This window comes from Microcaecilia unicolor, chromosome 7, assembly GCF_901765095.1.
Source record: "Microcaecilia unicolor chromosome 7, aMicUni1.1, whole genome shotgun sequence".
NCBI lineage: Eukaryota > Metazoa > Chordata > Amphibia > Gymnophiona > Siphonopidae > Microcaecilia > Microcaecilia unicolor.
In genome coordinates, this window is record NC_044037.1 from 206,231,976 (window position 1) to 206,256,550 (window position 24,575).

General features: G+C 48.2%; 1 protein-coding gene across 3 annotated transcripts in view; it reads right to left on the reverse strand.

Moving 5' to 3' along the window:
* Positions 1-24,575, reverse strand: part of GLS (glutaminase) — a 256,417-nt gene that overhangs the window by 84,906 nt on the left and 146,936 nt on the right. For all 3 annotated transcript variants that reach the window (XM_030208976.1, XM_030208975.1, XM_030208974.1), the window contains exons 9-12: positions 23,893-23,951; positions 17,241-17,307; positions 16,772-16,822; positions 11,344-11,520 (exon numbers count right to left, since the gene is read on the reverse strand). In XM_030208976.1, coding sequence (XP_030064836.1) covers positions 11,344-11,520; positions 16,772-16,822; positions 17,241-17,307; positions 23,893-23,951 — 354 coding nt within the window. The remainder of the gene's footprint in view (positions 1-11,343; positions 11,521-16,771; positions 16,823-17,240; positions 17,308-23,892; positions 23,952-24,575) is intronic.

A 24,575-nucleotide genomic window follows, 5' to 3' on the forward strand; every position in this document is an offset into this window, starting at 1 on the left:
GCGTCCAGGGAAACCATCCTGAACTTTTTTGATCAGATATTTCTTCAGGGCCCTTAGATCTAGGATGAGATCAAATCCCCTCCCTCCCCCGTCTTTTTGGGCATGAGGAAGTACTTGGAATCAAATCCCTTCCCGTCTTCCCCTGGTGCTATGGGCTTAAACACAAGGGCCTGTAGAATGGAAGACTGCCTCTGCAAGCAAGGCCTGGTGCTGAGAGCTTAATGACACTTATAGTGGGCAATCTGGAGGAACTTGATGCCAATTTAGGGCGTAACCCTCCCAAAGACTATTTGAAGAACCCACCAATCGGAGGTTATAAAAGGCCATCAAGTCAATCACTTTTATTGCGGCTATGGTCTCTGAGCCAGTCAAAAGCTTGTTCCTTACCTTGACTGTGTTGCTGGATGGGCATTTTGGGGCCTCTGCTGCCTAGGTCTTGAGCAGGCCCTCCAGCACTGCTGGGAAGAGTGGGCTGAAGGAGTATACCTACATCTTTGAGAGCGATAGGATCTCCTTCGGTTTCCGCCAAAAAAACCACTGAGAAGTGGAGGCCACAGAAAGAGTGATCCAAGAGAAGATCCTCACGGTATGTGTCTTTTCTTGATGAGGTCTGTGACCTCCTCCACTTTGTCCCCCAAAAGACTGTCATCTTGGCATGGGACATCTGAACTACTGGTTCTAGGTCTGAGACATACAGCCAGGCAAGTATGCACATGCCAGTACTTAAATGAAGAAATTCTGGATGCCACATCAAAAGCATCGTAGGTTGCCTGGGACCAGTGCTTTCAGCACTCCTTCTGCTTGGCTAACACACTGAGTTCTGTGGCTTTGTCTGATGGTAAAGAATATGCAAACTCCACCACACTGCACACCAAGCTCTGCAAGTTGGGAAAGGGTCTGATGGTAGACCAAGGGAGCTCTCCTCTGAAACCTGCTCTGGTTCAACTTCAGCGGGAAAGGTTGGACTGTGTGATGGGAGTGTTGTGTGTAAGGGTTGTTGATACTGTACAGTTTGCTACGGGTTTTGTGGAAAGCTGTAATTACGTTATTGTTGAGTTATGGGACATGATGGGCATGTTTAAAAATTACCAATAAAAAGAAAAATTCTACATTCCTTTATTTTACAAATCTTTTATAAAACAAAGCAAGAATGTATTAAGCTTATTTTTATCTCATAAACCTAAAAATAAGAAACCTTTTACTATATCTGGTTCTTAGTACAAGCATTTTGATTAATCAAATATCCTGATGTCACTTATTAATGTTTGATAACTCTTTTTCTAAAGAAGCAAACAGAAATTTTAAGTGTGTTACTTGGGGGGGGGGGGTGATTCTGCGCAAAAAAAATGTGCATGTTTGCAGATTTTTTTTTTTTACAATATTTTAAGATTACTCGCCCACATAACACAATATAATTACAGTATTTGAATAATTCATTTATGATGCAATACAAAAAAAATGTTACTCAAAGATGCAGCTTTTTTTCAATTTTGGTATAATTCCCCATAAGTCCTGAACTCCTTCTTCAGGCTTCACCACTCCATCTGTATCCCCTCTCAGCTTGATCTCCCCCAAAGTACATGCAGGGTTTCCCCTTTGCCCCCAGCTTCTCTCTCTGCTCCCTCTAGATTTGAAGCCCCCATACCAGCTCCCCCCCCCCCACCAGTCTGGAAAGCGAACCCCCCTCCCCCCAGGCTGAACCACTAGTCCCAATTTTCTATTTCTCCAACCCCTCCAAAAATACCTCCTGCTTTGCTCGGGGGGGGGGGGGGGGGGGGGGGGAGGGACTGCTTCTATTGCTCTTGTTCTATTTCTCCTCTATCCTCCACTGCTCCCTGACAGCTACTACTTTTTTTTTAGTTAACACTGTTCCCATGGACTGGATTGATGGCTGGGATGTGAACAGCGGCAACAGAGTATAAAATGAACTGCCAGAGATTGATTCAGCCTGTTATTAGATTGTAAGCTCTTTGAGCAGGGACTGTCTTTCTTCTATGTTTGTGTAGCGCTGCATACGCCTTGTAGCGCTATAGAAATGCTAAATAGTAGTAGTAGTAGTAGTAGAAAGGGCCGGGACCATTGCTGGGCTTTAGAGTAGGGCACAGGAGACTGACATTCAGTCTCTGGCCAGGCAGCTCCTTAACACTCCCAGTAAACCATCAAAGTCTGTGGGAACAATTAGGAATAACACCTGTGGGACAGGCTGGGCACACAACTCCAATACTGCCTCACTTGCTTCCTCTGGCTGCACTGGCTGATGCGGCTACTGCAGCCAGCATGACCTCTCTTATTTTGATATGGGTCTCACAAGGTTACAAAGTGATGCTGCTGCTTCTTCCTTGTAGCCATTGTTTGCTCCCCACAGCAAGATCTGCATGACAAAAGTAGAACTTTGCAGGGGAGGAGAACTTGGCACCAATCCTGCATGGCACAGAACTCCCTCATGTAATGTGTGAAGCCAACCAGTACTTTTTACCCACAGACTATATAAAATTTCAAAGGCAAACATTTCCCATTGAAACTGGAGAAAAAGTATAAGAACAAATCTGCATCTCAGGAGAGGCTGGGAACTGCTGCACTTAGGGAGGTCTCTTGCCACGTAACTACCACCCAAATCCTTAATATGAAAAGGAGCAAAGGCCTGGCTTCAGCAGCTTCTGTTTGCCTGTTACTTCAGACATCAAGGCATGACCAAATGCCAGTTTATTCAAGTCCTCTCGAGGCAGGGGATATAGCTCATAACTTTGGCACCCTTGAGAACAAAATCCATTACTTGCCACTCTGACAGGATCATCTGCAATAGGGCCCCATGGAGAGGAAAAGCTTTGGACGGCTTCCTGATACCCCCCTATCAGAAACCTCTGGTGAAGCTGCCCCAGGAATATGGAATACCTTTTAATACATAGTTTGTTAGAGAAGGAAGAGCTTCACCACTGGGGACTTGCCTCCTTCCTCACCAGAGGAAGTTTCCCTTGGCTCAGGTGAACTCTCCCCCCCCAACCCTGAAGGGTGAGAATCATTATCCTTCAGGGCCCCCCACCAAGCCGCCGCTTCATTCCACTAATAGTCAGATAATACCCTCAGGCAAGAAGTCATTGGCATGCCAGGCTGCCTGAGGCAACTGGCCCCAAGCGAAAAACCTCAAACCTCTGACTGCCCAGAGATCTGCTGACTCCAAAATAAATCTTTGGAACCTCTGGGAGGGGACCTACATGAAACCAGTTAAAAATCCACTTGGGGCCCCCAAACCCGCTAGAATACAAAGGCATCCCTTATGCTCCAACTACAGAGGAAACAGCCACATATCTTGACCCAGAAAGCAGAGGAACCATGTAGGCTGGTGGCAAGATGGCTGCTGTTCTTGCTGAAACTGGCTCCCTACTCATGTTGGCGGGCTGCAGGTCTAGTGGGCGGGTACTCACAGACTGCTCATCTGGCAGCACCCACAGCTCTGAAACAAGACCTCCCTCATTGCACAGGGGTGGTAGGAGCCAGCTGCCGTGCATATGTGTGGCTCCACCCCTCTCTCCCTCTCACAGTGATCTGCAAAATTAAAGTCTTGAAAGAATCCACCCGGGAGGCCACCTAGGGAATTCTCTACCCACCCAAACTGACGAACTACTCTTCTCCTCTGCCATTCTGAGGCTGTGCTACTTCTGCCTTGCTCCTGCTATGTGCTACACTCCTTTTTTTTTTTTTTTTATTGTAAAGAGCTAAAAGTAGCTTTTGCTTTCTCATTTTTATTGTAAAGAGCTAAAAGTAGCTTTTGCCTTCTCATTTTTATTGTAAAGAGCTAAAAGTAGCTTTTGCCTTTCTCATTTTTTACTGAAAGCGCACCTGGGTAGAAGAAGGAGCTCAGAAGGCAAGAAAGATACAGAGACTTACCCTGCTGGCAGGGGATCCTAACCCCAAGGCGGCCTGTAGGCCAAGCTAAGGGCCACAGAAAGCAAAGCCACACTGAGCTCAACTGGAGAAAGTCCATGGGCCAATCCACAGGAATATGGCTATGAACTCAGCCTCGGTGCTGCAGCCTAAGGCCCAGGGAGTCAGGCTGAATCTATTATTCTGCTTCACCATCTGCTACAACAGGGGTGGGCAACCAGAGTCCTTGAGGGCCATGACTCAATACAATATAATATATCCTTCTTGTATTCCACTAGATACCAAAAGTTCACTGTAATCCTAAAAACATAAAAATTCATACACTATACTAATATTCCAATCATGTTTTCAACATTTCCACAATGAATATACATGAGATCTATTTACATACAATGGAAGCAGTACATGCAATCAGTCTTGTGCATATTCATGGTGGACAGAGCTGCCGAGAAGGGGGAGGGGCAGGGGAGGCAAAATTCCCCAGGGCCCAGCATCCAAGGGGGCCCGCCCGGTGCTAGCATTGCTCTCCTGTTCTTGTGTGAGGCAGCGCCAGAGACCAGATTACGTCCTTCCTGACGCGTTCAAACAGTCTCTTTGGATGTGGCAGGAAGGAAGGAAGGACTCTGCTCTATGGCGCTGCTGTGCACAGGAACAGGAGAGCAATGCTAGTGCCGAGCCCTTTGGAATGTTTCCGCGCATAGTGACAGGAGCAGGACAAGCAAGCGGGGCAGGCGTTTGCCCCAGGCCTGGGTTTGTCTCTCGGCGGCCCTGACTGTGGCAATCTTAAAAACCCGATTGGGCTGTGGCCCTCAAAGACTGTGGCTGCCCAACCCTTTGCTAGAGGCAGAGAATTACTGAAGTGTTCCAGGCTGCACCACTCCTCATAGCAATGTCGTCACCAGAATGCTCAAATTTCTCTGCCTTCCATTTGCTGGTATGGGGACACAACCCATTACTTGGGACTGGTCTAACAGGATAAGCAAATACACATTTGTTACCAATCTTCACCAACTTTCTCAGCAACTTCATTTTAATGGAAAAAGTTGTGAAGATCTAGATAATCGTGACATTGTGTTACGGGTTTACATGTTTAAATATTTGGTGTATGATTTTAGAGTTCTTTAAAGGGTTATTTATCTGCAATTTGTTTTTACTTAAGGCTCTTATGGTAAAATTATGTATAATCATACCTGATAATTTTCTTTCCATTAATCATAGCTGATCAATCCATAGACTGGTGGGTTGTGTCCATCTACCAGCAGGTGGAGATAGAGAGCAAACTTTTGCCTCCCTATATGTGGTCATGTGCTGCCGGAAACTCCTCAGTATGTCGATATCAAAGCTCCATCCGCAGGACTCAGCACTTAGAGAATTACACCCACGAAGGGACACTCTGCCCAGCTCACCACCGCCGAAACGGGGGAGGGGAATTAACCCAGCTCATCCCCACACAAGTGGGGAGGGGAATCCGTCCAGCTCATCCCCGCGGAGCGGGGGAGGGACACCACACCCGCCGATGCGGGGGGATCTGGCTTATCCTGCAACCGCAACCGCGGGAGGAGCTGACTGACCCTAACACCGCCGAAGCGGGAGGGGTACAAAGCTGCCCTACAGCCGCACGAAGCGGGAGGGAGCGCCGGCAGAATTTATGTCTCAATCCAGCCCCGTAAAACGGAGGGGAGAGGAATGCAGCAGCTCACTGTAACACAAACTCGTCTCAACTCTTGAAGAATCCAAGTGAAAGAAGAACTTGAACACGAAGTCCTCCTGAAGTAACTGAAGGCTAAACTTGAACCTAAAATTCAACCAGAATATAAACAGTACAGATATCTGGGAGGGGCTATGGATTGATCAGCTATGATTAATGGAAAGAAAATTATCAGGTATGATTATACATAATTTTACCTTCCATATCATCAAGCTGATCAATCCATAGACTGGTGGGATGTACCGAAGCAGTACTCACCCAGGGCGGGACATTGAAATCCCTGACCTCAACACTGAAGCTCCAAACCGGGCCTCCGCCCGTGCAGCCACAGTCAAACGGTAATGCTTGGAGAATGTATGAGCCGAAGCCCACGTTGCCGCCTTGCATATCTCTTCCAAGGAGACGGATCCGGCCTCTGCCATCGAGGCCGCCTGAGCTCTCGTGGAGTGAGCCTTCAGCTGGATAGGCGGCACCTTCCCCGCAGCCACATAAGCCGCTGCAATGGCTTCCTTGACCCATCTTGCCACTGTAGGCTTAGCAGCCTGCAGACCCTTACGAGGACTTGCAAACAGGACAAACAGATGATCCGATTTCCGGAAATCATTGGTCACTTCCAAGTATCTGATGATGACTCGTCTCACATCCAGATATTCAAGAGCGGAGTACTCCTCTGGGTAGTCCTCCCTACGAAAGGAAGGGAGACAGAGCTGCTGATTCACATGGAAGCGAGAACCAATCTTGGGCAGGAAGGCAGGCACTGTGCGAATAGTCACTCCTGCCTCAGTGAACTGCAGAAAAGGCTCTCGACATGAGAGCGCCTGGAGCTCGGAAACTCTTCTGGCTGAAGTGATAGCCACCAAAAAGACTGCTTTCAACGTCAGGTCTTTCAGAGATGCCCTCGACAAGGGTTCCAAAGGCGGCTTCTGCAATGCTCTTAGCACCAGGTTGAGATTCCACGCAGGCACCACTGAGTGCAGAGGAGGGCGCAGGTGATTAACTCCCTTGAGAAAGCGCACCACATCTGGCTGCGAAGCCAGGGAAGCACCCTTCAGGCGGCCCCTGAAGCAAGCCAGAGCCACTACCTGGACTTTAAGGGAACTGAGCGACAGGCCTTTCTCCAGACCTTCTTGCAGGAACGCCAACACTGAAGAAATTGGAGCAGCGAAGGGAGAAAGTGAGCCTGCTTCACACCATGCTGCAAAGATACGCCAAACCCTGGCGTAAGCAGTAGAAGTAGAGCGCTTCCTCGCTCTCAGCATAGTGGCGATGACCTTGTCTGAGAAGCCCTGCTTCCTCAGACGCTGCCGCTCAATAGCCAGGCCGTAAGACCAAAGGGAGAGGGATACTCCATCACCACGGGACCCTGATGTAACAGGCCCTGCTCCACTGACAGCCGCAGAGGATCGTCGACTGAGAGCCTGAACAAGTCCGCATACCAGGGACGTCTGGGCCAATCCGGACCCACCAGGATTACCCTGCCGGGATGCTTTGCCACCCGGTCTAGCACCCTGCCCAACATGGGCCAGGGCGGGAACACATAGAGGAGCTCTTGTGTCGGCCACTGTTGGAGAAGAGCATCTACTCCCAGGGATCGAGGGTCCCGTCCTCTGCTGAAAAAGCGCGGCACTTGGCCACTGGCCGATGACGCCATCAGATCTAGGCTCGGCTGGCCCCAGCGCTTCGTGATGTCCAAGAACGCCTGAGCAGATAGTTGCCACTCTCCGGGCTCCAAGGTATGGCGACTGAGAAAGTCCGCCTTGACATTCATGACTCCGGCAATGTGGGCCGCTGAAAGCTGCTCCAGGTTCGCTTCCGCCCACTGGCAAAGACTCATAGCCTCCTGGCTAGAGGGGCGCTCTTGGTACCTCCCTGGCGGTTGATATAGGCCACAGCCGTGGCATTGTCCGACAGGACCCGTACAGGCTTCAACACCAGTACCGGGATGAACTCCAATAACACCAACCGAATGGCTCTGAGTTCCAGGAGGTTGATAGACCACTTGCCTCTGCAGGAGACTAGAGCCCCTGCGCTGTCCTTCCCAAGCAGTGGGCTCCCCAGCCCATCAAAGAGGCGTCTGTCGTGACGACAATCCACTCCGGGGTCACCAGAGGCAATCCTGCAGACAACTTGTCTGTCTGCGTCCACCAGCTCAGCGCCTTGCGCACTGCTGGGTCCACGGGAAGGCGCACAGCATAATCCTCCGACATCGGAGTCCAGCGCAGCAGCAGAGATAGCTGTAGTGGTCTCATATGAGCCCTGGCCCAGGGCCCTACTTCCATCGTGGCCGTCATAGAGCCCAACAGCTGCACGTAGTCCCAAGCCCGAATAGGAGAGGCTACTAGGAACTAGTCCACCTGAGCCTGAAGCTTGACAATCCGATTGTCTGGCAGGAACACTCTGCCCACTTGGGTGTCGAATCGAACTCCCAGATACACCAGGGACTGAGTCGGGCGCAGCTGGCTCTTCTTCCAGTTGATGATCCATCCCAGGGAGCTCAAAAGAGCAACTACCCGGTCCATAGCTTTGCCGCACTCTGCATAAGAGGGGGCTCGGATCAACCAGTCGTCCAGATAAGGATGGACTTGTACTCCTTCCTTTAGCAGGAAGGCCGCTATGACCCCCATTACTTTGGAAAAGGTCCGCGGAGCAGTAGCCAACCCGAAAGGGAGGGCTCTGAACTGGAAGTGTCGTCTCAGGACTGTAAAACGCAGAAAGCGTTGGAGAGGAGGCCAGATGGGAATATGCAGGTACGCTTCCTTGATGTCCAAGGAAGCCAAGAACTCTCCTGCCTTCACTGCCGCTATAACAGAGCGGAGAGTCTCCATGCGAAAGTGCCTCACTTTCCAGGCCCGATTGACCCCTTTGAGGTCGAGGATAGGCCGGACAGAACCTCCTTTCTTTGGAACCACAAAGTAAATGGAGTAATGTCCCTTGCCAATCTGATTTTTTGGCACCGGAACGACCGCACCCAGGCGGATCAGGTTGTCCAAGGTCTGCTGCACTACCACAGCTTGACCGGAGACTTGCAGGGAGAGAGTACAAACCCGTCTCTTAAGGGTTGGCAGAACTCTAGCTTGTAGCCGTCTCTGATGACTTCCAGCACCCACGCGTCTGAAGTTATAGTGGTCCACTCGCCCAGAAACGAGGACAGCCGTCCTCCAATCTGCACTGGGGCGTGGACCAAGGCCCCGTCATTGGGTACGAGACCCTGGGGGAGGACCGGAGGGAGCACCTCCGGGACGGCGGTCTCTGCGAAAGGAATGCTGCTTGGGGGAGAAATTCCTCTTGAAGGAAGAGGGGGCAGAGGAACCCGACTTGCCCGGGCGGTACCGATGGGCTTCCTGCAACCGTCCTCTGGAGGTATCGGGACGAGTACTAACCCGAGCCCTGACCTCTGGTAATTTCTTGCCCTTAGACGTGCCGAGATCGGTCACGATTTTGTCCAGCTCGACCCCAAAGAGCAGCTTGCCTTTAAAAGGCAATCTAGCCAGGCGGGATTTAGAGGCGTGGTCAGCAGACCAATGTTTCAGCCAAAGCCACCGCCGCGCAGAGACTGTCTGAGCCATGCCTTTAGCTGAGGCTCTCCAGACATCATACAGCAAGTCTGCCAAATAGGCTAAGCCCGATTCCAGGGCCGGCCAATCAGCCCTCAAGGAATGATCCGAGGGGGAAGCCCGCTGCACCATAGTCCGGCACGCCCTGGCCACATAGGAGCCGCAAACTGAGGCCTGCAAACTTAAAGCAGCTGCCTCAAAGGACGACCTTAAGGCCGCCTCCAAACTTCTGTCTTGGGCGTCCTTTAGGGCCGTGCCACCTTCCACCGGCAACGCCGTTTTCTTAGTCACCGCAGTGATTAAAGAATCCACGGTAGGCCACAGATAGGCCTCACGTTCACTCACAGCCAAAGGATAGAGGCGGGACATAGCCCTAGCCACTTTAAGGCTCGTTTCCGGGACATCCCATTGAGCCGCAATTAAGGTGTGCATGGCATCATGCACGTGGAAGGTTCTAGGCGGGCGCTTCGTCCCCAGCATAATGGCAGAGCCAACAGGGGCTGAGGGAGAGATGTCCTCCGGAGAGGAAATCTTCAAAGTGTCCATGGCCTGTAACAACAGGTTGGGCAAATCCTCTGGGCTAAAAAGCCGCGCTGCAGAGGGGTCATCCGCTCCATCCGAGCGGGGATCTATCTCCTCCAAGGAATCCGCAAAGGATCGTTGGGAGACCTCAGACACGCTGCCCTCATCTACATCGGAGGAGACAAAAGTCCTCCAAGGCCTGGAAATCAACCCGAGGGCGTTTACCTCTGGGAACCTCAACCTCTTTATCAGAAGAGGGAGCAGGGGCAGCGTTTTGCATGAGGAAAGCCTGATGCAGCAGCAAAACAAACTCGGGGGAGAAACCCCCCAGACTGTGCACTTCCGCAGCCTGGGCAACAGCCCTAGACGCACTCTCAACCGGCGCTCGCAATAGCGGGGGAGAGACATGCTACGCATCCAAAATGGCGTCCGGCGCGAAACTCCGTGAAGGAGCCGCGCGGGAAGAACGGCGCTTAACTTTAGCCGCTTTTGTGCCGTCGCCCAAATTAAGGGCGTTCATGGCATTAATGTCTCCAACCTCAAGGGCGGCCCCGAAGAAGCCGTCCGAGCCGCGTGGCCGGCCAAGATGGCGGAGGCGAGGAGCGGGGGATGGGCGTTTATGGCGGGAAAAAACCGCCACGCCAGAGGAACGACCGGGACATTCATCGGTCACTAAACTATCACCCATCAAGGGCGAATCAGGTTGTAAAACCCCCGCATCCCCTCTAGAAGCGCTCCAGCGATCCGGGGCGCGACCCTTTGCGCCCTCGCCCTCCGACGCCATTGCCACGAGGAGAAGAATCGGGGAACCCCTGCCCGCTATAAAAAGGTAAAATTACCTGCTTGCCGCTCCGAGCTGTAACGAACTGGTGTCCCAGTGAGTAGCTGCAATGAACGTTTAAAGAAACGTCGAATTAAACGCCTTTAAAGACGTTTAAAACTATTTTTTTTTTTTTTTTTAAACGGAGCCAGCGGGAGGGGGGAGAAAAGGAGGGACCTGGCACCACCAGGTTTGCACTTGCTCAAAAGAGCCCTCAACCCCAGGCCTCAACAAAACCTAAGGATTAGGCTTGGAGGCCTAGCCAGAGCTGCTGCTGTGTGTGACCACCACCTGCTGAGATAGAGAACATACTGAGGAGTTTCCGGCAGCACATGACCACATATAGGGAGGCAAAAGTTTGCTCTCTATCTCCACCTGCTGGTAGATGGACACAACCCACCAGTCTATGGATTGATCAGCTTGATGATATGGAATACATTATTATACTTTTAAAAGGTTTCATCTGTTCAGACTGAACTTGTGCATGGATGATGGGGAATATAAACTGTAATAATACATGTAAGCGCTATGAATTAGTCCACCATTCTAGCATCTCACAACCTAGGCCAAAGCCCACTGCTCTATGACCAGGATATCTACTAACTGTTTAACCATCAAAATATGATTTTCAGTTTTGCCAACTTTAGAGAAAGTCAGGATAAAAATCCTCCTATTTCTTGTGGGCTGAAGAAATAAAGCAATTCTAATTCTTCAGGTTAGGCAATCTGATATTTCTAAACAATTATCATGCATTTTTTTTCAAACACTGTACCAAGAAAAAGTTTAAAAACTCAAATACTCAGTCCTAAATCATTATAGATCAAACCTGAAGCCAGAAACTTCTGAAAGTTACTTACATGAAAAGCAAACTGTCCTGAAAAGTCATACATGCCACAGGAATGCATTAAACTCAGAGTGTTTCTGACAGCTTCAGGACTGAGCACTCTCTCGCCTGTGATTGGACAGAACCCACCATTAGCCAGAGTGGCTGCCATCACACTGGCTGATTCACAGGTCACTTCAATGGAACACAACTTGAAGAGAAAAATAATGTTATCAGCAAGTGGTGCACACAAAACAACTGAAAGAATTTTTCTTTTTTTTTTTACCGACGGATCCCCCTATAAAGGAAGAATCCTAACGAAACGTGTCCATTGCCATTCTTTTTCATGTCATAATGTTATTCTAATTATCACATTCTATTTAATCACTGTTTAATTCAACTTTACAAGTCTTTTATATGATGTATTCACTAATTTGTATTGTTAGTTTAGCGCAGGTACTTACCTGTAGCAGGTGTTCCCCGAGAACAGCAGGCTTTATATTCCCACAAATGGGTGACACTGACCTGCATTGCCTGGTCTAGAATTTACAAAAGTCTAATGAGAACTTTGTGCAGTGTGAGACAGTCCACCGCACATGCGTGAGTGCCTTCCCGCCTGCCATGAGAACGTGGTCTCCTCAGTTTAATAATACAGTAAAAAATAAAGTAAAAATACTACAAAAGGAGACAACTCCAAGGGGAGGTGGGAGGGATTGTGAGACTATAAAGCCTGCTGTCCTTGGAGAACACCTGCTACAGTTAAGTACCTGCGCTTTCTCCGAGGACAAGCAGGCTTATTAATTCTCACAAGTGGGGAATCCCTAGCATCCGAGCTCATCAAGAACAACAAACATTGGTCAATTGGGCCTCGCAATGGCATGCACATAAATGCAGATTAACCTGAAACTAAGTACATAAGCATCGCCATGCTGGGACAGACCAAGGGTCCAGCGGCCAAAAGAACAAGCAATTTGTCCCGCCCATTCTAGAAATACTGTATTATTCCCTCGTCTATTCAATAACATTCTATGGTTTTTTCCTCCAGGAAGCCGTTCAACCCTTTTTTGAAGTCCGCTAAGTTAACCGCCTTAACCACCTTTTTCCAGCAGTGAATCCCAGAGTTTAAGTACATGTTGAGTGAAGAAATATTTCCTACGATTCGTTTTAAATTTACCACACTGCAGCTTCATCGCATGCCCCCTTGTCCTAGTATTTTTGGAAAGCGTAAACAGACGCTCCACATCAACCCATTCCATTCCACTCATTATCTTACAGACCTCTATCATATCTCCCCTTAGCCGCCTTTTCTCCAAGCTGAACAGCCCCAGCCTCTTCAGCCTATCCTGATAGGGAAGTCGTCCCATCCCCTGTATCATCTTTGTCGCCCTTCTCTGCACTTTTTCCAATTCCACTATGTCTTTTCTGAGGTGTGGCGACCAGAATTGAACACAATACTCAAGGTGCGGTCGCACCATGGAGCGATACAACGGCAGAATAATATCCTTATTTTTGTTTTCAATCCCTTTCCTAATGATACCCAACATCCTATTTGCTTTCCTAGCCGCAGCAGCACATTGAGCAGAAGTTTTCAACGTATCATCAACGATGACACCTAGATCCCTTTCTCGCTCCGTGACTCCCAATGCTGAACCTTGTATGATGTAGTTATAGTTTGGGTTCCTCTTTCCCACATGCATCACATGCATGCACGAACCTTGGACACACTCTTGTGTATGGGAGGTAGGCTTGAACCATCTGAGTATCGAGCAGAGCTACTATGAACTCCAATTGCTGGACAGGGCTGAGATGGGACTTGGGCTAGTTTAAAAAAAAACCCTAGTAGCTTGAGCACCCGAATAGTCATCCGCATGGACTCCTGAGCACCCTCCTCTGAAGTGCTCTTCACAAGCCAATTGTCAAGATACTGGAACACATGGACTCCCAGTCTGCATAGCGATGCTGCAACTAGTGCTAGACATTGGGTGAAGACCCTGGGAGCTGACACGAGGCCAAAAGGCAACACGCAGTACTGAAAGGGATATGCTCCCAGCCAAAATCGAAGATACTTCTGGTGGGCTGGAAGTATCAGAATACAAGTATATGCATCCCTTAAGCCCAATCCTGAACTTTTCTCAGACTAGAAATTTGCTCAGGTTCCTTAAGTCTAGGATGGAAGCATCCCCCCTGTTTTCTTTTGCATAAGGAAGTACCTGGAATAGAATTCCTTCCCATCTTCCCCTGGTGGAACAGGTTCGCCCGCAAGGGCCTTCAGAATGGTGGAGAGATCCTCTGCAAGTACATGCTTTTGCTGAGAGCTGAACGAATGAGCTCTCAGTGGGCAATTTGGAAGTTTGACATACCAACTGAGGGCATATCCGAGACAGACTATTTGAAGAACACATCGGTTATAAGAGGCCACCTTTCGTGAAAAAACGTCAATCTCCCCCAGACTGGCAAGTTGTCTGGGACGCAAACTTTCACTGTGGCTATGCTCTGTTGGAGCCAGTCAAAAGCTTGTCCTTTGCTTTGCTTGGGAAGCAGCAGGGGCCTTTGGCGCACGAGCATACTAGGGTTGAGCCCGAGTAGGCTGGTGAGCCAAAGGGTTGTACCTCCGCCTAGGATAGTAATAAGAACTCCTCCTTGGGTTGCCAAAAGTCCTCCTAGCTGAGGAGGCTGATCCAGAAGGCGCCCGGTGGGAGAGAGAGAGAGAAGAGATGGTATCAGTGTGTTTTTTGATTTGGTCTGTGACCTCCTCAATCTTCTCTCCAAAAAGATTATTCCACTGGCATGGGGCTTCTGCCAACCTATACTGAACAGAATGCTCCACGTCAGACAAACGCAACCATGAGAGTCTATGCATTGCTATACTTTGAGCAGAGATCCTGGATACCACATCAGAAGTGTCTTAAGTGCCCCTGGCCAAGAACTTTTGACACGCCTTCTGCTGCTTGACCAACTGGCGAGCTGACTCGGCCTGCTCGAGAGTGTCTCAGCCAGGTCAGACAACTTGCGCACTGAGTTTCAAAAGTGGACGCTCGTTAAGATTGCATTCGGGAAAGGAGCTTTGAAGCCTGGTACATCTTCCTCCCAAAAGAATCCAGGGTTCTAGCTTCTGCCTAGGTGTGCTAAGGCATAGTCCCAGGAACTCCTGGTTCTTATGAGAGTGGATTCCACTACCATGGAATTGTGAGGCAATCGAGGCCTATCAAAACCAGGTGAACTGTGGAACCAGAACTGGGTGTCACTCTTCCTGGACATCAACTGAGGAGACTCCCAGGTCCTGACAAGAACTTCCCTGAGTACCTCATGGAGAGGGGCAGTCACAGCATTCTTAGGAGATGTGTAGTCCAGGATCCCGAGCATCTTGGCCCTGGGCTCATCCTCCACTTCCAAAGGAAATGTCATGGCACCAGCCAGTTCCTGTACAAAAGAAGAAAATGAAAGGCTCTCCCGGAGACTTTCTCCTTTCAGGTGGAGGATAGGGTTCAGAGGGGATTCCACAGGACTCATCCGAGAAAAAGTAACTTGGATCCTCCACTGAATCCCATGAGCGCTCCTCCTCGGTGTCAGACAATACCTCTCGATGGGAGTGTTGAGACCAAACCTGCCTCAATGTGGAAGAGCCACGTCCTCTAAAATGGCACTGAGAAGTCGGCTCCTGCCTCGACTCCAGCAAAGCTTCCTCCACTGACGTTGAGGGAGTACCAGCTTGGGTGGCAGTCGACACAGAGGCCACACTACAGGCTGAGGGCCAAACGGGGCCATAACAGGAGGCAGGGTAGGCGCAAGCACCCCCTGATGCCGATGCACACCTTTGTATGAGGCCATCCAGCAGCTCAGGGATCAAGGACTGGATGCGCTCATTGAAGGCCGACACCGAGAAAAGCTGGGGTACCAGCTCATGTGCAAACTGCTGAACTGCTGGGGTTGATACAGGACCAGGGTCTTGGCTGCTAGGAGACAGACACATCGGCACCTCCAGTATGGAGGGGGAACAGTCCTCCCGCCGTTGACGCTTCTTGAATGCCAAATCCTTCAATGCCCCGAGCTCCTGGAACCATGCGTCAAGGGCGACCGATGCTGATGCTTCTTGGCCTTTGCCTGAAGCATGTCACTGAGGCTCCTCGTTGCCGACATCGAATCTACATGTCGCCTTGGGGTTGGGTCAGACGATGGACAGTCCCAGGGGCCCTGCACAGCAGGAGGCCTCGAAGCAGGTGGAGGCCCGGTGTCTACGATGTGAAGAAAGAGAACACAGTTAGTGGAGCTATGATCAGGCCCAAAACACTGTAGAACACGAAGAATGGGTGTCTTTCCCAGAGATTGTCCGATTGCACCGGGGACAGTGCTTGAAGCCACTGGGAACCTTTGTGGACATGGAAGGAAAAACTTCCTCAGCTAAATTAAACAAAGTGATGGTGCCTGAAAAAGGGGCAAGTCACGGCAAAAAGAAAGGGCAAATTCCCGGCTGAAGTCAAGGCCTAAAAGCGGCCTGATGACGAAGGAAAATAAAAGGAAACTTAAAACTGGGCAAAATTGCCAATACTTAAGGGAAAATAAAAGGACGGAGGTTCCAAGAGGAACACAATAAAGGATGAAAAAATAAATGAAAAATAGCCGAAAGGCACAAAAAAAGCTCTCTAGGACAGAGCAATGAGAGGAGACGGTAAAAAAAAAAAAAAAAAAAACACGCCCGCTCCTCACCGTGGTAGAAAAAGAACTGAGACCACATTCTCGCGGCAAGGCACTCGCTCATGCGTGGTGGAGCATGTTTTGCATTCCTCAAAACTCTCATTAGACTTTTGTAAATTCTGGCACGGGAAAGCGGGTCATCGTCACCCACTTGTGAGAATTAATAAGCCTGCTTGTCGTCAGAGAAAATATGTTAGACACATTGAACCCGATTTGATTGCAAAAATGTGGGATATAAATACAAACAATAAAGGCAATACCAAAGGCAGCACAGAGACTACAAGCATGCTGCAATTCAAATGCTCAACACTAACTGTAAGAAATCACCCACCACCACCAGTGGATCACCTGTACTTAGTAAAATTTATATCAGTATTCGCAATCACAAGGCTCCTTGCCAGATGAACTATATATTTCTGAGCTGACGCCTCAGGACAATCCATTGGGGCCAGTTTGCATTTTTATGCTGTTCATAGTTCAACTATAAAAATATTTAAAGTTGATGAACAGGTGCATGACACAAAGGCTCCGCGAACATGTAGCCCATTAGAATCTGAAGTACATGAGAGTTATTACAACAGAATTACATGCTGCAAGACAAACCAGTTTATACTAAGAGCCACTTAAATGCCAGCATTAAATAAAAGTATGTGTTCAAGTTATATTATTCAAGGATGGGTAGGCAATTCAGAGGCCTTATTTAACCAAAATCATTTTAAGCAGTACTATGATTTAAAGTACCTAAGTCTTCCCAATATTATATCTTTTACCTGGAAGTAGAAGTCTAAAATAGCAACCATGTCCGTTTGCTCAGGAAAACACTGAAATGATAAAAGGTACATAGAAATGGCTAAGTAATTTTCCACAACAGAATAAAACTGACAGAACTGAAGTACTCCTTACTGTAAGCTAATACCTGCCAACCTGATCAAGGAGTTGTGAGAAAGTGACTGTCAAGTGGTATCTGGACGCAGAAGACTGACATAATGAGAAGATTTATTTCTCACACAATAAACCGACTCATTATTTAGGAAATTAAATTTTTTTGAGTATATTGTATTCTGTAATTTTCCAGTTTTAACTTTGTTACTTCCCAGACTAAATCGACTGGTTTTTATTGTAATCTGCATTGAACCATAAAGGTAATTGTGGGATATAAATTGCAATACAGTTTAAAATACAAAACCCAATGCAAGCATATTCAATCAACATATTAATAAAAACAAAAACGTAAGAAACCTTTTTCTCTTTTAAGTAGTATCCTATTGCAAAATTCCGATCTCCTGTTTCTCTTTCAGACTGGAATCTACAAGATAAAGATGAGACTTTCAAATATATTTGAACAGATCCAGTTTTCCAAACCTACCTTTAGCCCTAATCAAACCATGAACATTTTCTGCACAGAGCTGTAAGGAAATCAAACATCAAAGGAAATGCCTATGTGCTATTCTATAAAGTGGCATGTAAGTGCAAAGAACGTGCACATGGGCGGAGCATGGGCATGGCACCTACTTAAGTGCATAACGTATAGAATATGTTGTGCGCACCACATGGCAAACTTAGGCATGCCAACTTATAAGCAGTCACAAACAGAGATATCAATGCCAACTGGTGCTAGTATTCTACAACAGCATGTAGGTGGCCAAGATGCCATTATACAGTGGGCACTCAGCATCAAGGCACCTAACTTTGAGGTGCCAAGTTATAGATTGGCCCTCTATTGCACTTGACTGACTTCTGGTCTTCTGTCAATTTAATTAGCTTCTGTACACTGTTACATATTTGTCTGCATGAATGACTACACTCAGGATAGAATTTTGATTACAGTATATAGGCAGAGACCTTCTACCTTAATAATTAAAGCCCAACATCCTGAATAACAGACAAATTGTCTGTGCATGAACCAAGTCCTAATACTAATTCTCTAGACTGTAGTGATATTTTCTGTTTTAAGACACAAACAGGCTGCTTACAAACCTATCAAACTACCTTTAGCAGATACTTCTAAGACAGAGTACAACAATCCAGAAAAGGAAATCTGTTCACATTAAAATTTTTATTCCAAAGTCCTAGCACTATGGGCCCTATGCACAAAGCTTACTGTGCTTGCAACGTTTGCTTTAGAAAGGTTGTAGCCTGTCTCAAGCAAATGTTATTTAGCGTCTAATGTACAAAGAGGTTCTGCGTCACTTTTACCGTTCCCCATAGCAGCTACTGACAACCCTATGCAAATGCATTCCAATATGCACATTAGTAATAAAATGAGCATTCTGAGCAAAGCACAGACATTTCCGTGTAATGAGCACCTACCTTTAACGTGCAAAATTTTACAGCCGGTCTGGAGCTGTATATAGTAGAGTATATAGTGCAAGCAGACTGCTCCCCATAAAGGAGCTCAGTGAACAGACCCCCCCCCCCCCCCCTCACCGACCCAAAAACTTTAAAGGTATCCCTGGTGGTCCAGTGGGCCCCGACCCCAGACCCAACCCCCCCCAAGACCTTAAACTTCCCTGGTGGTCCAGCGGACCTCCTACTGACTCCCATCCTTAGTGATCCAGTGGACCTCCCCCCTAACAAAAAGGATCTCCATGGTGGTCCAATGGACCTCCTCCCCCCCTCCCGGCCCTTGGCCAGATCAGACTTCCTGGTGGCCAATAATAAGCTCTGGTGGTCTAGCAGGATTCCCCTCCACCCTAAACCCTTCCACCTACCTTGATGTAGGAGGCAGAAGGATGCTTCCTTCCTCCTGCTTCCAAAATGGCAGCACCCAGCCCCTGCTTGGTGCATCCTGGGATGCACTGGGAAGGGCCTAAGCACCCTATAAGGAAATCTCAGTCTGCCAGCTAAGCAGTTGTTTTTTCCTGGAAGGTATATGGCTCAGAGGCCCATCTTGTGAAGGGACCACTGCCACATCCTCACTGCCTCCTGACAGAAGGGTAGGGATCCCATACCCCCCTACTTGTTTGCATAAAACCCTTCAACCTGGTTGTCTGTTTGGATGAGAATAATTTGGTTTTGCAGTCAATCTCTGAAAGCTTTTAAAGCATTCCAAATGGGCCGCAGCTTGAGGAGATTGATATGAAGTTCTGTTTCCTGAGCACATCCCCAGCACAGGTTGGATGCATCTGTCATTAGCACCTTCTGAAGAGATGGAGTTTAGAGTGGAAGTCCCACAGTCAAATTCATCTGAATTGTCCATCAGAGAAGGGCACGCGTCAACCCTAGAGAAACCTGAATGACATCTGCTAGGTTCCCAGCCACATGAGACCACTGGGAAGCTAGGGTCCACTGGGCTTCTCTCAAGTGGAGGTGTGGCATGTGGCCTATCAATCTCAACATATGCATGCTGAACTGTGACCTGCAAGGTGAGTGTTGGTTAAAGTCCCTGCCCTGGCTTGTGGAAGAAAAGCCTGAGCCTGCAATGTATCTAGCAGGGCTCCTATGTATTCCAATTACGGGACTGGGAGTAGGTGGGACTTTGGGTATTTTATAATGAACTCTAGTAACTCCAACACCCGAATAGTTAGGCACATTGACCGACATCACCTCCTGCGATGTGCACTTGACCAGTCAATCATCCAGACAGGGAAACACATACACTCCCAACCTGCGTAGATATGCCACTATTACTGCTAGATGTTTGGTGAATACCCTGGAAGCTGACGCGAGGGCCAAATGGCAGTATGCAGTACTGGTAGTGTTTTCCAATGCAAAGTATCGAAATGTGGTTGCAGGCATTCCTTTAGGTCCAAAGAGAATAGCCAGTCGTCTACTTGAATCATACAGAAAAGGGTGCCTAGGGAAATCATCACGAACTTTTCTTTGAACAGGAATTTGTTCAGGGCCCTTAGGTCTAGGATGGGACAAAATCCCCTTGTATTTTTGGACACAAGTGCTTGGACCAGAATCCCTTCCCTTCTTTCCCTGGAGGCACGGGCTCAAGAGCATTGGCCTGGAGAAGGGTGGAGATTTCCTCTACAAGTATTTGTTTGTGCTGAGAGCTGAGCGAAGATGATCTCAGTGGGCAATTTCGTGGTTTTGCCGCCAACAGAAGGAGTAACCGTGACTATTTGAAGAACCCACAGTCGGAGGTTACAAAGGGCCACCTGTGATGGTAAAAATTCAGCCTCTCTCCCACCAGAAGGCTGTCTGGGATGGTCACTATGTGTGGCTATGCTCTCCTGGAGCCAGTCAAAAGCTCGTCCTTTGCGCTGACTGAGGCAACGACTGTGATTTCTGAGAAACGGATTGGCGGGCTTATGGACACTGGCCCTGGGAGCAGGAGGGCAGCAGGAACCTAAGCCTTTGAAAGTAATAGAGTCACTGCCTAGGTCCACTGAAAAATCTCCGGAATGTGGAGGGTGCCGAGATAATGTTTGGATGGTATCCGTGTGTTTCTTTATGAGGTCAGCGACCTCCTCCACTTCTGAGGATGGGGTTGGCAGGCTCAGGGACACTGGCACTGGGACTCCTGGACACAGCAGGAACCTATGAGAGTAACCAGAGTCGCCACCTAGGCCCACTGGAAGAGGGTGCTGAGATTTGGATGGTATCCATGTGTTTCTTCACGAGATCAGTGACCTCTTCCACATTTATCTCCAAATGATTTGTCCACTCCACACATGATGTCTGCTAATTTCTCCTGAACCACCAGTTTCAGGTCAGAGAGACACAGCCAAGAGAGTCTGCACATCCCCACAGCCATGGCGGAGAGTCTGGACGCCACATCAGAACTGTCATAAGCCCCTTTGGCCAGGTATTTCCTAAAGTCTAGCTACTTACTGGCCAACTGGCGAAGCTCAGTAGCCTGCTCCTGTAGGAAACAGTCCGCCAGACTGAGTGTGCTGCAGAGCACAGACTGCAAGCACAGGCTCGTGCAGGACAGGATGCAGGAAATGAGCATAGAGGCCTGAAAAGTCTTCCTCCCAAACAAATCCATTGTCCTGGCCTCTCTACCTGGGGTTGCCATGGCATGAGTCCTGGAGCGCCTAGCTCATTTGAGGGCGGATTCAACCACCAACGTAGTATGACAATTGGGCCTTCTCGAATCTGGGAGCTTTTTGGCTACCATACTGTGTAATCTCTCCATCCATGGCCTCCTCTTGCACCAACATAGAGACATGCAGTGGACATCACCTGATCAATCACAGAAGGCAGTTCCTCTCTGTGAAACATCCTCCTCCTCCAGACTTCCTCCACTGAGGATGAGGCAGGATTAGGACTTGCTCAGTGTCAGAATCTTCACTCAGAAGCATGGCTGTTTGCTCATATGGGCAAAGACCTTGAAGGGCTTCTGGACCCCCAGCACACACTGTGCTTCTAAAGTAATTTCTGACTGATCAGGAAACCAGTCCCAAAACTCTAGCAGTGCTTTCCTCAGACAGTCAGAGGGAATGATATCTTGATTCAAGTGGGGCCCACTCCTGACCTACCCTCTTGGGGTGTGGGGGTCACCAGAGCTAAGTGCTCCTGTACCCCCTCCCTTGGGCCACAAAGGAGTTTTGCAGTTTGGTGGTCCCACCAAAAATGGCTCCACAGCAGCTGGTGCAGTGGAAACAGGGTCCAGCTCTAAACCCAACAAAGCCACCTGCAATTGTTCCAGAAGTACCTTTGAGCTTCCCAATTCTGAAATCGGTGCCACCCCGTTGCATATAGGGCAGAAGGCGAGTCAGCACTGCTGACATGCTAGCTTCCACATGCCTTGCTACACCTGCCAGTAGGCATATCTGAGCCCTCCAGCCACACTAAGGGGGAGATGCACAAAGCTTATGCTTGCAACATTTGCTTTAGACTAGCTGTAGCCAGTCTAAAGCAAACGTAATTTAAAAGTCTAAAGCACAAAGGGGTTCTGCGTCCCTTTTACCGTTCCCTGTAGCAGCTACCGCTAACCCAACACAAACTAGCTCATCAGTACTAAAATGATCATTTCACCCAATGCACAGACATTTCCGTGCAAAACTTAACGGCACATCTGGAACTGTTAAGTTTTGCACGGTACCCCTGGTGGTCTAGTGGACCCCCCTCCCGACCACCCCCAACCTTAAAACTCCCTGGTGATACAGCGGACCCCCGAATCCCCCCCCCCCCCCAATAAAACCTCCCTGGTGATACAGCGGACCTCCGTGTCCCCTCCCCTACCCCCCTCCTGCACCCAAAAAAATCCAAGGGGGTCTAGTGGACCCCCTCTCATGCCCCCCCACACAATTCTGTGGTGTCTAGTGGCTTGACATGACCCCCCTTCCCCTCCCTCTACCTCTAGTAAACGTAGGAGGCAGGAATAACGCCAACTCCCTCCTGCCTCTGGGCCTGCCCTTCTCAAAATGGCAGTACCCAGCCCCTGCCCAGAGGGGCTAAATACATATGGTGCCACTCCACTAACCACAACGGATTTGTTGTGCGTGGTGGGGAGGAGGTATGAGAAGGGGTCCACTGAACCACCACAGAACCTTTGAGGGCACCCCCCCCCCCTCGCACAGCTCAAAAATCCCCATGGTGGTTGCATTGAAAGCTTATCTGTCACAAACAGCAACCGATGCACAAGGGGGATGGTGTGCACAGAAATTTAACAGCAACCTTTGTGCACTGGCTGTTAAATTTCTGTGCATCTCATTAGCATGCCATCCCCTTGTGCATCAGTCACAGTTTGCAATTCAGTAAGCTCAACCACAGCTGCCTTATTTAATGATAACCTCTGTCATCAGCGCTGAAGTTAACAAGGAAACTCCCGCTGCTCTCACACCCCAACCTGATGAATCACAGAAGGCCAGCTAGTTCACACCTGCTCCTCCACTGCTGCTGCCTGCCTCTCAAGTTCTGTAATTGGGGGGAGGCGGGGGCAAGGAAACAAAAAGAAGAGAAAACTCCCCCCCCCCCCACAGGAACCCTGCCAGCTTGCATTGCTGAGCTAGTGGCCGTGGGCTAAAGCTTGGGGCTATGGAGAATTGGAGCCATCTGTGCTCTACTACTATAAAGTCTGTGAACCAATCCCTAGGAGCAAACACTGGCCAAGAGCTCAAACGTATGGGCTGAAGGCCATGAACTTTCCTGTGGAGTCTGGCCTGCTTTGAAGAAATCCTGCTGTACTAGTCCAACTTGCACCATCCTAAAGACAAAGAAATATTGACAAGTTCCAGGCTGCCCCACTATCGGTGGTGCCATTGGAAGTTCCAGCTTCTCTGCCTCCACCTGCTAGTAGGGCTTCATAATGCAGTCCGGACTGGTCTAGCAGGATGAAAGAAATTTACATTTAACAAAATGCCAGTTCAGTGTGCAGTGTCAGGTTTTTTTTTTTTTAATTACGAGTCCCAGGGTACACAAACTACAAATTTTGCTGCATATGAACAGTATTACAATTTTTTTTTAAAAGTTATATAGCCTGGGAATCTTCTTTCCTATTTTCTTGGGACAACCACCTAGACAATATTCTGAATGAGGGGACCCCCTGCTCCCTGACTGGAGCTCTCCCCACTATGCCTGGGGGTAGTATTATCTCACCCTTTGCCTTAGGCAACAGATTGTGTCTGAAGCTGATATAGGTAAAGTTCACACACTTAAAATTAACAATAATATTAGATATTTATTGTACCTGAATACAACCTGCTTTGAATACCACTGAAAAGGTACAAGCTAACTACTACTATTATAAACCTAAATATACAGAATCGGAGAATTTGTCATTTGTTACTCAAATATTTGAGCTCTAAGACAATCAAAATCCTGTAACTCTTGCCTACAACCTCAAGTCTACATGTTTCAAGAACATGCCTTAGAAAGCATATGTAGCCCTTTTTTCTAGCACAATCAATAAACATTTCTTGAAGTGAGAACAGCATTTTAAAAAATGCCATCACCAAAATAATTCATAAGCTATAATTTAAAATAGCAAACTTACGTTGCATTACTGAATCCAACATACTCATTACCAGCCATCTGATTAAAAAACTGCATCACCTGAAAACAGGAACACAATTTTAAATGCCTGTGGTCAGTAAAGATTTTCAGCAGCAGAGTGTGGACATTCAACCCATCTGTGCAGAATGGCAGTATTCAGTCAGCTGTCCATATAGTTATCTGGATAAATTTAGGCCAGCAAGAGGTGACTATGTTTATTGTTTTGTACATACATTTTGTGCCAATCTGGACAGTGGTGCTAAATATACTTGAATAGTTTTAAACACCATGCTTCAATAGTGCTTGCTTACTAGGGGGCAGATGCAGCAAGCCTCATGGCGAATTTACAGCTGTACCATGAAAGTACCATTGAGGAAAGGCCGTGGGATGCAGTATTAAGGAGCATGCAAATTACTGCCACATTAAAATAGTGGCAGTAATCTACAGGTCATTGCTGAATATCATCCTTCTATCTTTGCTTAAACCCTATGCAGTCTACTAAAATGTAGTACTGTGTTGACATTGTAATGTAGCATACTATGCCATACTTTATTTGAATATTCTTTACTGCTGTAATTGTCTATTGCTTATGTTTGACTTATTCTTGCTGTACACCGCCGTGAGTGAATTTCTTCAAAAGGCCATAAATAAACATTAGAAAAATAAGTTGAGCAGATTTAATAT